A 15678-nucleotide genomic window follows, 5' to 3' on the forward strand; every position below is an offset into this window, starting at 1 on the left:
AGTTTTTTTTGTTTATAATTAATGCCTTAATGTAAATCATTGTTATTTAAAAAAAAGTCAAGGTTTCCTCACTAACAATCGGGTGTTTGTGTGTTTATGTTATAACATAACATACATATATAATTGTATTTAACTAACATGACTGTATTTTTAGATGTTGAAAAAGTGTAACTACTGAGTTTATTGCCGGTTCTTCTCGGTAGAATCTACATTCCGAACCGGTGGTAGCTTTACTTTAAATAGTTTGTTAAATGACGATTCAAAAGTACTCGTAAAAGCCTACTTGAATAAAGTATATTTTGATTTGATTTGATTTGCATCATCAGATCATGAGATTGAGGGTGCCCTTGTGCACAAACAGATCCAGCATTGTCTTTTAAGAGGAGCTCGACCCCGCCGACATTTTTATTTTAATTTACGTAGTGTAATGCTAAAAAAAAATTCGAATAATAATTATGACGGTCACATTTGAAATGTTTGGGCTTGAGTTTCGACTCCCTAGAAATAAAACTTTAAAAAAAAAACAATATCACATCAACATAAAATTATACTATATATCTTTATTAATAATGTTTTATAAATATGTTTTTGAATCGTCATTTAACAAACTATTAATTAAGTGAAGCTACCACCGGTTCGGAATGTAGATTCTATCGAGAACAACCGGCAAGAAACTCAGTAGTTACTCTTTTGCAACATCTAAAAATAAAGTCAACACCTCGCCTTATTGCCCCCACTGGTGACAATGACTGTTTCATTTTCCCAGAGGATTGGAATTGCGATTCAACGTAGAAATTCTACTGGCATTTTTACCACCATTCCACGAGTTCATGTTTTGTGCAGTCGATCTGTTAATTATTATTAGTATTTGTCTTTATGCTATTAATTCTTATGTAAATAAATGATTTCATATACTGAAAAGTTCAAACCAAAGTTATAGGGAAAAAAGCGCGTTGGCAAGCGTTTCATTAAATAAAACAGTCTTGACAATAATTTTGTCAGGTAAGTACCACAATCCCGGCAGGTGCGAAGGTTAATACCCTCGTGCGAATTAAAAATCATCACAATATATTACGAGTTACAACTCTATTTGTGCGCGTGCGCAGAATTAAGATAACGAAATATTTTAAACATTCCATTGACAAAACCGTCAGGGTATTTGTCAAGTGAAATAGGTCAATGAACTGAGAGACGTATTGAATACCGTAAATCATAATATATAAGACCTTGCTATGTATTTCGAAACTGTGAACGCGATTTCGTGAGACTTGGTACAGATTTTGGTATTAGATTTTTTTTTCAAGTTCAAAATTTGTGATGTCTCCTGTTCCGTCGTTTTTGAAACGGGTATGGTTTTGTCTGTTTCTGAAGTACATTACAATATTCGTCTCGCCCGATTAAACTGGACGCATGAAAATCTTGTTGAGTTTTATGAAATCATTATTATTTCTGCTTAACAAAAAAAAAAAAATTAATTACTTTAACATTGTTCATTTTTTGAATTAATATACTTGGTGGTAGGGCTTCGTGCGCGTCTGTCTGGGTAGGTGATGAATATCTGACACTCATCACATATTCTACCACCAAACAGTAGAACTCAGTATTGTTGTGTGCCGGTTTGAAGGTGTAATTACAGGAATAAGGGATTAATTCCAATCCAATTCCCAAATCCCAAATCCCAAATCTAACTTACATCGCCAATGCGCCATCAGCCTTGGGAACTAAATTGTTATGAACCTGCCTGTAGTTACATTGGCTCACTCACCCTTCAATCCAGAAAACAACTATTTATTTATTTTTCTAACGATTAACGAAGGCAATCTAACATTAAAGGAAATGTCACTAATTTCACTAATGTCATTATGAATCTCTTCTCATTCGTTGAAACGAATTGGCATATCGTTTCAGGCAACCGGCATATTGAAAAGAAATTATTAATTTAAATATGAAATCTACATTTGTAAATAATTCTTACGTTATAAAATATATTGTAGAGTAATTACGAGTAGATACAGTAATAACCTAAAAGACAAGGCTTCAATAGATCCTCCTCTGTTAAGCGGAGACACCTTTGACATAAAGATTAAAAAAAAAAATACTCAAACGATCATCAGATCGAACATGTGATTTCACTGACTCACTAGTCATTCAAATTGGTATATAAGTATACGAATGTTCCCACGGGATTTAAAATAAGCGCTGTTTAAAAAGTGCTTGAATTTTTCATAGTGTTGCCCTTACATTTTTAAACGAGCGCTTGAGTCGCTTTATGTTGCTACTTTGCGTTATTCTGCAAATTGCAGCACTTAGTACTTTACACAAAAAAAGTTTTTTTTTGATATTTTTTATTTTCATATTTGTTTATTTTTTCTTTATTATTTATATTTACTATATATATATATATATGTAAAATATCTTTTACTTTAATACCATCAGTCACGATAGTCGACCTCAATTCAATCGAAAAATAAAGAATTTCATTTGTGCCCAATTCTAATCATACGGTTTATCTTATTAATTATTTATTATATAATAGTTTAAAAAATGTATTGTATTTCTTATTTTTAATTATTATGCTTATGTTTAATTCATGTTTTGAATAATTACATTGTGTAATATGATAGTGCACGGTGAGACCTGTAAGTAGTAGAACTTTTGCCTTGATAATTTTGAAATGTAATTTTTTATTTTTTATTTTGGATGTGATATTGTATCTACTGTTGGTTGTCCTAGTGAAAATAAAATAAAATAAACATAGTCAACGCGACGTCAGTATAGGGCCTTACAAAAGTCCTCATCAAAAACTATCAATAAAAACAGTGCTTGGACCGATTCAAAAGCCTAAAAGAGATACGCATGTTAATAGAGTCACTAATGCAATGGATATTGAATTTTATTCAAATGAAATTTATCTTTAGCTAGCCGAAGCCTACAGATCCTGGAGACCTGGTTCAATCCCAGGCGGAATCGTCGAGAAATTCGCAAACAACCCATAGTTTTAAGTTGGCATACTGCTGCGACCTCCGTGGTCGAGTAGTGTGTACACCGGTTTTCATGGGTACGCCACTCCGATGTCCCGGGTTCGATTCCCGGCCGAGTCGATGTAGAAAAAGTTCATTAGTTTTCTATGTTGTCTTGGATCTGGGTGTTTGTGGTACCGTCGTTACTTCTGATTTTCCATAACACAAGTGCTTTAGTTACTTACATTGGGATCAGAGTAATGTATGTGATGTTGTCCAATATTTATTTATATAAGTTACATCGGATGATATCTCGGGTCACGTTGAATCAATCAATGCCCATCGAAATGTTACCAAATCGGTCCGAACAACTTGCCTAAGACAGATTACTGAGAATGCGTCTAATATATGCATTTATTTGTGAATTATTTCGATGTTGTACAAAAGAATATATACATATATATTATATTCCTTCAACCAATGACACAGGCTGAATTGTAATCGCAACGAAGGTTATTTCCCGAAAAAATTCAAATCACAGACACGTGTTCAAGTTTTGTGATTAGACTTTGTTAAATAAATAAAAATAATTATAGCACATCCCTAATGTACATATTTATTTGTATATTAGAATTATTTACGTCAAGAAATTATATGTGTCGCATCCAGGTGAATATTGAAACAAAAGCACGCCATCTAGCGGTTACTTGGTTACAACTGCCTGTACGTCATACTTCGCGTGAAATCGGCTGTTATGGGTTGGTTGCTCGTGCTGTACATTCGGGGCCTGACTCCGGTCCGATACAGACTCACGGAACTACAGTAGCAGACTATAAATTACCCAGTGCTGGGCTAAGGCCTCCTCTCCCATTGAGGAGGAGAAGCATATTCGACCACGCTGCTCCAATGTGGGTAGATGGCACACGTGACAGAATTTCGTTGAAATTAGACACATGCAGGTTTCCTCACGACTTCACCGTCACCGAACCCGAGATCGTGTTTTAAGATTCACGTGTTCTTACCACAACTATATATAAATCAAAATTGACCTTAAAGTCAAGAACGTAGAGAATGTTCTCAGGAATTACACGAATCAATTCCGCCTGCCCCCTTTTACTATCAAACGGTCAGGCAAACGCGTCCAAATTGCCATAGCTATGCACTTTGAGTCCACCTTTAACATTCGCACTGTTAACTGCGGAATATTTTGCCTGAGTATTTTCCGATTACGGTACAACCTTAATGTCTTCAAATCTAGTTAACAGGTATCCTCCAGACAAGCATGTTACGTAGACCGTGTCGATACTTAACATCAGGCAAGACAACGGGCAAAAGCTTGCCTATAATGGGTAAAAAAAGAATTTTACCTATACTATACTAATTTACTAATCTGCTAATCTACTAATCTACTAACTTACTAATTTACGAATTTACTAATAACTAATTACTAATATTACTAATACTAATAATATAATAAATGTGAAAGCAACTCTGTCTGTCTGTCTATGGCTCTTCTTATTGGCTTCTCTAACCAAACTACTGAACCGAATTTGATGAAATTCGGTATGAAGCAAATTTGAACTCCAGGAAAGGAGATAGGTCACTTTTTTTTGCCTAACCCATGACAACCAACGCCGAAAACGCGAGCGAAGCCGCAGGCGACAACTAGTATTACATAGGGATAGTATAAGGATACATTGTTTAATTGTATCTCTTAAATCTACTTTATAAAGACAAAGCTCGAATTTAACAGTTAATTGAAATGTCACTGACTCTTGTAAAATGGAGTGTGTTTTTTTTTTTTTTTAAAGACAAAATTCAACTGTCTGTTACGATGTTATCAATCTCTACATAGTATAAAACGAAGTCGCTTCCCGCCGTCTGTAAACTTAGATCTTAGAACTACGCAACGGAATTTAATACACGCATATTATAGTAGAGAAAAACTAAGAATTTCAACTTTCGTAGCCGGTAAAGAACAAGAATATACGTTTTATTCTTCTTATTTTAGTTCTGTTATAGGTTGTATATGTATATGAAGGCCCTTATTACACCAGAGTTCAGCCAAAAAGGGTAGCTATTATTTTTATAAAAATACAAAATTTTCATAAAAAATAATTAATATTTACTATTTATACTTTCGCTTCAAAGTCGTTTGGACTATAATATAAAAAAAAAGAAGTGAACTTCAACCATAACTTTAGACATATGTATTTATTTCATGAAGTTTGCATGGACGACATCCAAGGCTCGTGATCCGTTATCTTTCAAATCTCTACGATAATTATTTTAAAATCGATACATCGAACTTCGAACTTTATTATTTAAAGTATCTAAATACATAAACATTAGCAGCCTGTAAATTTCCCACTGCCGGGCTAAAGGCCTCCTCTCCCTTTGAGGAGAAGGTTTGGAGCATATTTCACCACGCTGCTCAAATGCGGGTTGGCGGAATACACATGTGGCTGAATTTCGTTGAAATTAGACACATGCAGGTCGCACGAGATGAATTATAAACACAAATTAAGCACATGAAAATTCAGTGGTGCCTGCCTGGGTTTGAACCCGAAATCATCGGTTAAGATGCACGCGTTCTAACCACTGGGCCATCTCGGCTCAAATACATAAATACATTCTTTTTTTTTTTTAAATACATAAACATAATTTTTAATAATTAATATTTCATATGACTCTTAGACAATAGACTATAGACTGTTTGACATCGAATTAACGCAATATCATTGGTCGAGAGCTTGGATAGTCTATGATATTCATTACAGATTCGCGAAAAAATTGCGTTTCGAATGTCGACGGACATGTTATCGAAACTTGCAAAGTAAAAGCGTATATAAGTAATTAAGTGGAAAATTAATATATCTTTATTAATAATAGTGTTGTATTATTAATAAAGACATATTAATTGAGAACTGTTAGTGGCGTACAATATAACTGAGCTATTAGCTGAGCAATACGTAGATCTAAAGTTTGTTTATCTTTATTCCTTCTTTGATTGGAATAGGTTATATGAACTTTATGATTTTAGTAGATCAAAATCAAAATAATATTTATTCTAGTAGGTTCATAAAAGCACTTTTGAATCGTTATGTTGAGTTGAACCACCATTTCGGAAAATAGATTCTACCGAGAAGAACCGGCAAGAAACAATTACATTTTTAACAGTCTAGAAACATTTAGGTATGAGAGCTGTGGATATTAACACACATTTATTCGTTTGTCTTGTGGCATATCACTTTGGGGTAAAGCTACAGATATTGAATCTGTTTTCATTTTTAAAAATAGAACTGACCGATCTCTTTATAATCTTGGAGCTAAAGGCTCGAATCTATAACACAATCCGTTTGATACAATTCTGTAAAATGGTGCTTACAAAAGCCTACTTGAATACATTACCTTTTAATTTTGATTATTCAACGTAATTCTTCAAATTAAACTAGACATCTGATGATAATGAACACACTAATTACAGACGACTATACAATAATTCTGTCCTAGTGTTATTTCTGTCATAGCTAGGATGGCCGAGATAACAATTTAAAAAAAAAGACCGATACAGTTTGCCTACGATACGTCCACCTAAGTCATCGGTATCTATTAGCATTTTTTTAGTATTTTTTCAAAGTATCATATAAAATTTTATTCTTATATTTAGATTAAATTCACATAATAATACATATATTTTTATATCCAAAATACTCGTAAACAAAGTCGAATAGAGGACTAGTCTCTCGAAATGACGTGCAAAACGTTATTAAAACCGTTATTTCTTTAAATTCAATTCGTATATAAGTTACTTTTATGGCAACATTAACCGGTGTTGCGAGTAAACAAAATAACAAAACTGCTATATATCAGAAATCTCCAGACGGCGATAACAATTTAGATTCCGACAGTAAAACAACGCATCACGAATACTAAGAAGTTCCTTATGAGAAGCCATTGACCTAGGATCTAGGTACACCATTTACGCAATAACTACTCTCTGTTGATCCGTTAAGAATGTTGCCAGGACAGAAAATACTAAGAAATATATAAACGGATAAAAATTGTTAAATAAATTTGATTTTCTTTTTGCCTTTCTTTTCTTTCTTGGCAAATGGGCCGTCTGATGATGATGATGTCGTCATGTCCGAATTCAGCCATGGCGGATTTCAATGGAGACCAGGTAACTACGAAAGACATTGTATAGTGCACGAGTGTGTGCTCAAACACAGGTGCACTCTCCTCACTCTCATAATCCGATGGGACGCCATATCAGACAGGAGCGGAATTAGTTCAGGGGCAAGATCAACGGCTTCACTTCTAACTTCGAGACTCCGAGCTGTTACTGAGAAGTTTTTGATGAAAAAAAAAACCAATAACTTGTTATCAGACCTGGGATTTGAACGCAGGATCTTGTTATCTGCGGCCTTACTTCTGGTCAATAGACCAACGATGCATGGTGATACATCGACATAATATTACTATTATATACTATCACTATATAGATTTATTCAATTACATAAACATAATCAGCCTGTAAATTTCCCACTGCTGGGCTAAGGCCTCCTCTCCCGTTGAGGAGAAGGTATGGAGCATATTCCACAACGCTGCTCCAATGCGGGTTGGTGGAATACACATGTGGCAGAATTGGCGTTGAAATTAGACACATACATGCAGGTTTCCTCACGATGTTTTCCTTCACCGCCGAGCACGAGATGAATTATAAACAAATTAAGCACATGTAGATTCAGTGGTGCCTGCCTGGATTTGAACCCGAAATCATCGGTTAAGATGCACGCGTTCTAACCACTGGGCCATCTCGGCTCAATTCATCTTTATTCAATTATTAATCTATATATATATAACACCGATATACCACTCACTGTAACATATATATCTTAGAAACTATAACACTAACAAACTTAAAATTTGACTGGTAGGTTCTTTATAGAGCGTAGACATCCGCTAAGAGCGGATTTTACGAAACTCCACCCCTAAGGGGGTAAAAAGGGGATTGGAAGTTTGTGTTTCATAAATTGAATTAAGGTAAAGCCGCAGGTTCAGCTAGTTTACTATAAAAGTAAGTAAATAACAGTCTGTAGATGACTCACTGCTGGGCTTACGCCTCCTCTACTTTTGAGGATTGAGGATTGTGTTATTCCCATCACGCTGTTGCAATGCGGTTAGGTTGTATACACATGTGGAAGAATTTCATTGAAATCAGACACATGCAGGGTTCACAACGCTTCCTTCACCGCCGAGCATGACATAAACCTTCAATGCTTGCTTGGGTTTGAACCCTAATCATCAGTGCCGATGCACGCCTTCTAACAACTCGGCCATCTTGACTAATTAATTTACTATATTATATGACGTACTGTCAAATATACATAGACAATTTTACTTATTATTTGTTTTGTATCAATATCAGGAATCCATCTTGAGTCAAGCACCAATATTTCTGCCTTAAATCAGCTTTTGATACTTGCTCTCCGTTAATGGCGGTATTTTTTTTTTTTATCGACAAAAATGTAACAGACATCACCGCCCATAGACAATAGCGCAATAAGAAATTTAACTAACTAATTTATATATATCATTTGTAAAAAAATACATTGGTAAAGAAGGATATATTATATACATATATAATTGTATTTAACTAACATGACTGTATTTTTAAATGTTGAAAAAGAGTAACTACCGAGTTCAGTCTTTTTCTCTTTTTCACTGAACCCGCAAGGAACTTCTTGCGGATTCTTCTCGGTAAAATCTACATTCCGAACCGGTGGTAGCTTCACTTATTATAGTTTGTTAAATGACGATCCAAAAATGCTTGTAAAAGTCTACTTGAATAAAGTATATTTTGATTTGATTTGCCTGCCCTCCCAACCTTGGAAACTAAAATGTGTCAGGGCCACAGATAAATAATCATAGTTTAATTATAAACCTTAAACCCACCGAGAACATCTATACTAATATTATAAATACGAAAATAACTCGGTCTGTTACCTCTTCACGCTCAAACCGCGGAACTAATTTAGATTAAATGTCGTATGTGTTCAGTCCCGGCGAAGAACATAGGCCTTTTTTTAATTCAGCCAGCCGCATGTTCAGCTGGTATCGGATATGGCAATGAAATGTATTGCCAGTCGTAATGTTGATCAAAATTATGCTCCATTGATCACATTTTTAATGAAACTTTTGAACAAACTACAAAAATTTGTTTGGACTGTCAAAGTTGGACTGTTGAAATGTCAGCATATTTAAAATTCAGAAGACGAGTATTTGAATTACTTTGATTTAGGTTTTAGTTTCGTTATAAATGTCTGTCTAATGTATTCTTATAGTTTACTTCAGTATAATATAATTATGTTATATAGCCATTATTAAAAAAAATACATGAAGAAACGCTTTTTCTTTTAAATATTGTCTTTACTTAAGATTTTATATTGGCGTCTATTTTTATTGTTTGCTTTGAAGACTTAAACTTGTACGGCTAATGTCTATGGACAGTGGTGACCACTTACCATCAGGTGACTAATTTGCCGTCCGCCTATCGATGTCATAAAATATTATTTTTTAATCAGCCTTAATCCAAGGTGCAAAACACGGGCGCCGCGTATCGGGCGCTACGATAGTCAAGTCTTGGACAATCACAGTAACAGCCTGTAAATTTCCTACAACTGGGCCTCCTCTCCCTTTGAGAAGGTTCGGAACATATTCCACCACGCTGCTCCAATGCGGGTTGGTGGATACACATGTGGCAAAATTTCGTTGAAATTAGGCACATGCAGGTTTCCTCACGATGTTCTCCTTCACCGCCGAGCACGAGATGAATTATAAAGACAAACATGAAAATTCAGTGGTGATTGTCTGGGTTTGAACCCGAAATCATCGGTTAAGATGCACTCGTTCAAACTACTGGGCCATCTCGGCTTACTGGACAATCGGTGAGGTTTAAATATATTTTCGAGGAACAGAACACTGCTTACATTCATACACCTGTGGCGCTTAAGCCAAACTCAAAGGAGACTTGCCAACTACGCAGAGCATTATAGTGCAACTGTATGCGCACACAGGTCATAATCCGATAGACACAACCAAAACGTGTCCAAGCGCTGGACCAAAAACCAAAATTACAAAATGACAACTTTCAGATACCGGACTGATACTGAGAATTTCTAAACAGAATCGCCAAAAAACTATTTAATAGCTCCACCCGGGGTCTGAATCTAAGACATCGGGATCTTCCTTATAACGTAGCCAATAGAATAACTAGGCACCCATTTAAATGTACTCTAGAAAATAATTCGTATCCTAATTTAACAATGACTTCAGTGTTATTTTAAGAAAAACAGGTATCAGGTATTGGGCGTGGGAAGAAATAGTTTTCGGAATTCGAGCGATCTTTCGGGCGACGAATTTAAATGACCACACGATATAAATACCAATTGATATACTTTATTACAATCCGTATTAAACATATACTATGAATTATTATAAATCCTCGGTTCAATCAAAAAATCAAGAATTTTACTCGTGCACATTTCAAATTTCATGGAAAATATTCCATAAAATTATTGGTTTTATTAATTAGGTATATAATAATTTAAAAAAAAATGTTATAACTTCTTATCTCGAATTATTGCTTATTTTTAATACAGATTGTGCAATACGATGGTGCACGGTGATAGAACTTTTGCCTAGATCATTTTGAAATGTATTTTTTTATGTAATATTGTATCTACTGTTGGTTGTCCTAATGAAAATATATAACCTTGTGGTAGGACTTTGTGCAAGCCCGTCTAGGTAATTTACTCATAAAACTGTGTAGGTACTTACACGGCAGTGTTTTTTTATCCAGTTTAAAGAGTCAGTGAGCAGAGTCGCAAGGGATTATATCTTAGTTTCCAGAGTTGTCAGTGCATGGTAACTTACGGTCCGGTGTCCATTAGAAAGATTAACTTAGAGTAGATGCGTAAACATTTTTTAGAAAAAAAAGCATCAATTTTACAGTCAAAAGTAAATTAATTAACTACCGAGATTTATGTTGGTGATTCGCACTCTCGGTACAATCTAAATAGGGGATTGTGCGCTGGTAACATTGGGGTGATATTTGATTAATGAACGTACATTTAATATGACGATTTTTGAGGTACTAATCGAATTGACTATGTTTTTATTCGTCAAACAATTGATAGGACCTATATCTGGTAAATTTATAATTGTAAAATCAATAATTGATTACGTAAAATGTAGCTATTAACACGTTGAGATTAGTTTACTTTATTCCTATAAAAAATAACACAGACTATCATAGAGAAAATGAAAATTAAAAAGGCCAACGGCACGCGGTGTTCCCAGGCGGTCACCCATCCAAGTACTGAACGCGCCCGATGTTGCTTAACTTCGGTGATCGGACGAGAACCGGTGTGTTCAACATGGTATGGACGTTGGCGATGACTCGATCAAAAAACATGAATTTAAAACATTGATTCTATATCATTCATTGTTAACAATAATTTTGTTATCGTTATTAATGATCACATGATTTCAACGTTTAATTTGCTTTGATATGCGATTATATTAAACGTAATTTTATCATGCCAATCTAATTTAGAAAAACTAAATGACATTTCATTCATATTGTCGTAAACTAAAATATAACCTTAACAAATTAGCAATACCTACTGCTAACTTTACACGAAAAGTATTAAACATATTTGAATTAATAAGACCGTAATTTAGAAACATAATATTTAGTGTTTCGTTACAATACTATTAGAAATACCTACTTATTGATATTTACCTCTGGATTCTAAACAGACGGATTTCAGTTTCTTATCTTTTAAACAATATACCAACTTATATGTCGAAGAAAAGTCGTATTTAAGTGGAATCTCGATAACTCGAATGCCAGGGGAAATTCTAAAAATTTCGAGTTGAGGAGTTTTCGACTTAACAATAATTTCGACATAAAAAATATTTAACTCATAAAATTTCGTCTAAGAAAGACGCGTTTTCTAATTATATTTTTCGACGTGTAGAATAAAATATAAATAAATTCGATTTGTTCAGACTGAATATATGATCCTCGATATCATTACATCTGTCAAGGTAAATTCGTAGTGTATTAATTGCTGCTCTGGCTATTTTATCTTATATCAATGGTTCAAAATCTGCTGGATCAGTATGATCAATATTATCGTCAATTAGGGAATTCCATGTAAGGCGTCATTATATTTTATTAACTACAATTTACGAAGCCTGCTTTCTGAAGTTCGAGTTATAGAGTATAAATATGTACTATCAATACCTCGCAGGGAAATATCATTTTTTTTTTAATTACAAAGTCAAAATAATTCGAGTTACCGCGTATAGGGGTTCAGCGGAAGGGAAAAGTGTCTTTTTTCGATTTACTGAGGATTTCGACTTAAGGAGGTTCGAATTGTAGGGATTCCGCTGTACTGTACTATAAAAAAAATATATATGCTCCTGAACTACACTGCACATAAATAAAAATACAAAACATAAAAAAGACCCTTCAGTTGACATGTTGACATATACAATTTTTATAGAACTCGGTTAGAATGATATTTTAAACTTCATTACTGAGGTTTTAACTTTGAACATATCACTCGTTTTGCGTCAATTAATACTCGAGTCACGAAGAACGAGAAAAAAACATCATTTACATTGTTACATACACATCACATACAATTTATTCTCACTACTGAACGAATTATATGTGAACATGTTTATGTCTACGTCTTTATTTTAATAAATTAAAGTCATAACTTAACGTTCTTAACAAGGAAATTTTGAATTTACCTAGGAATTTTAGACCTTACCAAAAACATGACGGATAAGAATCGAAGGATTAACACCAGATGGTCAAATAATAATTTCTTAAGTACGCACTAAATAAATTGAAAATTAAAATCCTATTATTATTCTCAATTCACATTATATATATAAATTTTATTAACCAACGACAACTTTGGGCTGTCAACTTCAGAGAGACTAAGACAAAAAATACGAGTTTTTGTTTTTTAGACAATTTAAGTTACTTAAAACATAATTAGATTTATATTTATTTTATAAATTATTACTTAAATATTTTTTCATGCATTTACTTTCAAATTTTTAAAAGATTTATGTAATTTATAACACAATATTAAATTATTAAATATTATTACTAGATGTCAAAATTGTATCTAAAAGGCGAGTATTGCAATTTTTCATTTAATTTTTTTACTAAAGATATAATAGATAGTAAATAATACCTTTTCATAGAGCAACCATTTTAGGTAACAATAAGTAGCAACACCGTCGCGTCCTTACGTCAAATAATAGTAATTGTATTTATTTATCGTACATTTTTTTTAAAATACATCACAATATATTACAAAAAGAATTTTAATATATATATAGGTATTTAACACCAATGTCTGAAGATATAGAAACTTATTGTCGACTTTGTGCAGAACCAACTCCTGTAGATCAATTAATATCACCGGAAGAACATGAAGTGTTTACTCCAAAGGTAGCAACCAAACTATCTTGGATAAACATTGATATATCAAAGCCTAACGAACTTCCTAAAACAATATGCTTCTCGTGCTTCACTCTGTTAGACAGAACATGGACTTTCTTAAACAACGTAAGGACTGCACAAGAAAAATTAAAAGCAATATTTGTTAAGATATCGCAACAAAACAATGAACAAACTTGTGAGGAAACGCGTGCAAAACTTCCGAATATTCCAGGGAAACCAATAGACACAAACTGGGAAGACTTCCAAAGACCTAAACTAGAGATTAAAATAGAAGAATCTACAGAAAACCCTGAGGTATTGCTTCAAAAAACTGTCAGCATCACCAACGAAAACTCCGGTGACAACGGCGCCGTAAAGACTGAAAACGATACAGACTACGAAGATCTTCTTATTGAGTCCAATAATTGCTACTTGAGCTCATCAGATAGTGATTCACCTTTAAAAAAAATTGCGAAAAAGAAAAAAGTAAGTCGAAAAAGAAATAAAGATTCTAAATTTGAATCCGATAGTACTGAGATACCTATTGATATTCTTTCTTTAAATATTACATGGGACAATCAAACGTGTAGATGTGCAAAGTGTGACATACTCTGCCAAAGTATTATATCCTTACAGCTTCATTCTCTACAAATTCACAACCAATGCTGTTTATTTAAATGCATCGAATGCGAGAAAATTGTCAGTACATACAGATCCATCGTCAGGCACGTACGGACACACAACAGTGCACTGAGACATTGCTGTGAATATTGTAATAAGGTGTTCTTACGGACATCGGAACTCAATTTACACAAAGTGAAAGATCATAAAGACATTTATAAAACAAAGTGTACGTACTGTGGTGCATCATTTGAAACACCAGAAGAATTAAAGGAACACAAGACTATATTTTTCAATGGATCAAAGAAATCATCAAAGGAAATTAAAATCATAAATAGTGATAAACACACAGATTGCAAATGTGATCTCTGTGATAAAGTATTTAAAAACCGTCAGAATCTATACCAGCATCGAGTTCTACATACGGAAAGGAGTAGGAACTTTGCTTGTCATGTCTGCGGTAAAATGTATTACACTAAAGGTAGCCTCAGTGCCCATATGAGGACACACGAAGAATCCAGGCGGTACAAATGCGACCATTGTCCGAGAGCCTTTCATGCAAAGGGGAATCTCATCTCTCACTTAAGCTTACATTCCGGTTTGAAACCATTCATATGTGAACAGTGCGGTAAAAGTTTTAGGGCTAAACGTCATTTGATCTCACATTCTATCATACACACAGACTTAAGACCTTATGTTTGTGAATATTGCAATAAAACATTCCGTTTTAAAACACGTTTAAATCTCCATGTTCGTCAGCACACTGGTGTGAGGCCGTACAAATGTGTGTACTGTCAACATGACTTCACAAATGGGTCGAATTATAAAAAACATATGTATAGACGGCACGGTATCGACACTTCTTCTAGGAATAAGTATAAAGTAGTTGTAAATAAAGAAGATAATGAAGAAACTAAAGTATAAGAAACATGATTGTATTATTAATGAAGTCTCAATAAAATCATATTTAATTTTATCTCGTCTAATTATTTATTGACAAACGATTGATATACAATAGCAGAATTATCATTTACTTAGCCAAACATTACTGCAGTGATTAATAAATTAAATTATAGCACATAATTTGTGTACATTTATTTTTTTTAATTATTTTTTTTTTAAGATCTTGTACTAAATTACCTAATTATTTTGAAAATTATTATATTAATTACAAAAGATACATTTCTTTATTTCTCAACAAGATTTTTACAAATAGAATATGAAACCTCCTTTAAGCACATATCCTGTATAACCTGTAGGCTTCGCTGTTAATACAGTTATTAAAGTACAGAAAAAAAATCATAAAAAAACAAAATTGAAATATAATAACAAATTTTTGACTATAAATAATAGATTAGCAAATCAATTGTAAGTACAATCATGTGTATATATAGGAATGAGTGTGTACTGTATGATTAAGACGTGAGTGAATGGGTTGATTTACATTACAAGAGTGTTTCCATATCTTCAATCTTCGTAATAATGTCAACAACATGATAATGTTCATTTGTTGATCTATTTGCGTTTTGTGAACTAGTACAATGAAGCCAGTTTTTGTAC

General features: G+C 33.5%; 1 protein-coding gene, 1 long non-coding RNA gene and 1 other non-coding gene across 3 annotated transcripts in view; 2 read left to right on the forward strand and 1 right to left on the reverse strand.

The window, feature by feature from the left end:
- Positions 1–692, forward strand: part of LOC135194223 (uncharacterized) — a 131105-nt gene extending 130413 nt beyond the window's left edge. Inside the window, exon 2 of the long non-coding RNA XR_010309719.1 lies at positions 626–692. This is a non-coding gene — a long non-coding RNA (uncharacterized LOC135194223). The remainder of the gene's footprint in view (positions 1–625) is intronic.
- A 10607-nt stretch (positions 693–11299) lies between these two features.
- Positions 11300–11418, reverse strand: LOC113396819 (5S ribosomal RNA). Its single transcript, XR_003368782.2, has one exon. It is a non-coding gene; the product is annotated as a 5S ribosomal RNA (ribosomal RNA).
- Positions 11419–13288: 1870 nt separating this feature from the next.
- Positions 13289–15092, forward strand: LOC113396806 (zinc finger protein 62 homolog). Its single transcript, XM_026634869.2, has one exon. The coding sequence runs from the start codon at positions 13408–13410 to the stop codon at positions 15040–15042; it is 1635 nt and encodes a 544-aa protein (XP_026490654.2). The 5' UTR covers positions 13289–13407; the 3' UTR covers positions 15043–15092.
- The last annotated feature ends 586 nt before the right edge of the window (positions 15093–15678 follow it).

The sequence above is a fragment of the Vanessa tameamea genome, chromosome 28 (assembly GCF_037043105.1).
Source record: "Vanessa tameamea isolate UH-Manoa-2023 chromosome 28, ilVanTame1 primary haplotype, whole genome shotgun sequence".
NCBI lineage: Eukaryota > Metazoa > Arthropoda > Insecta > Lepidoptera > Nymphalidae > Vanessa > Vanessa tameamea.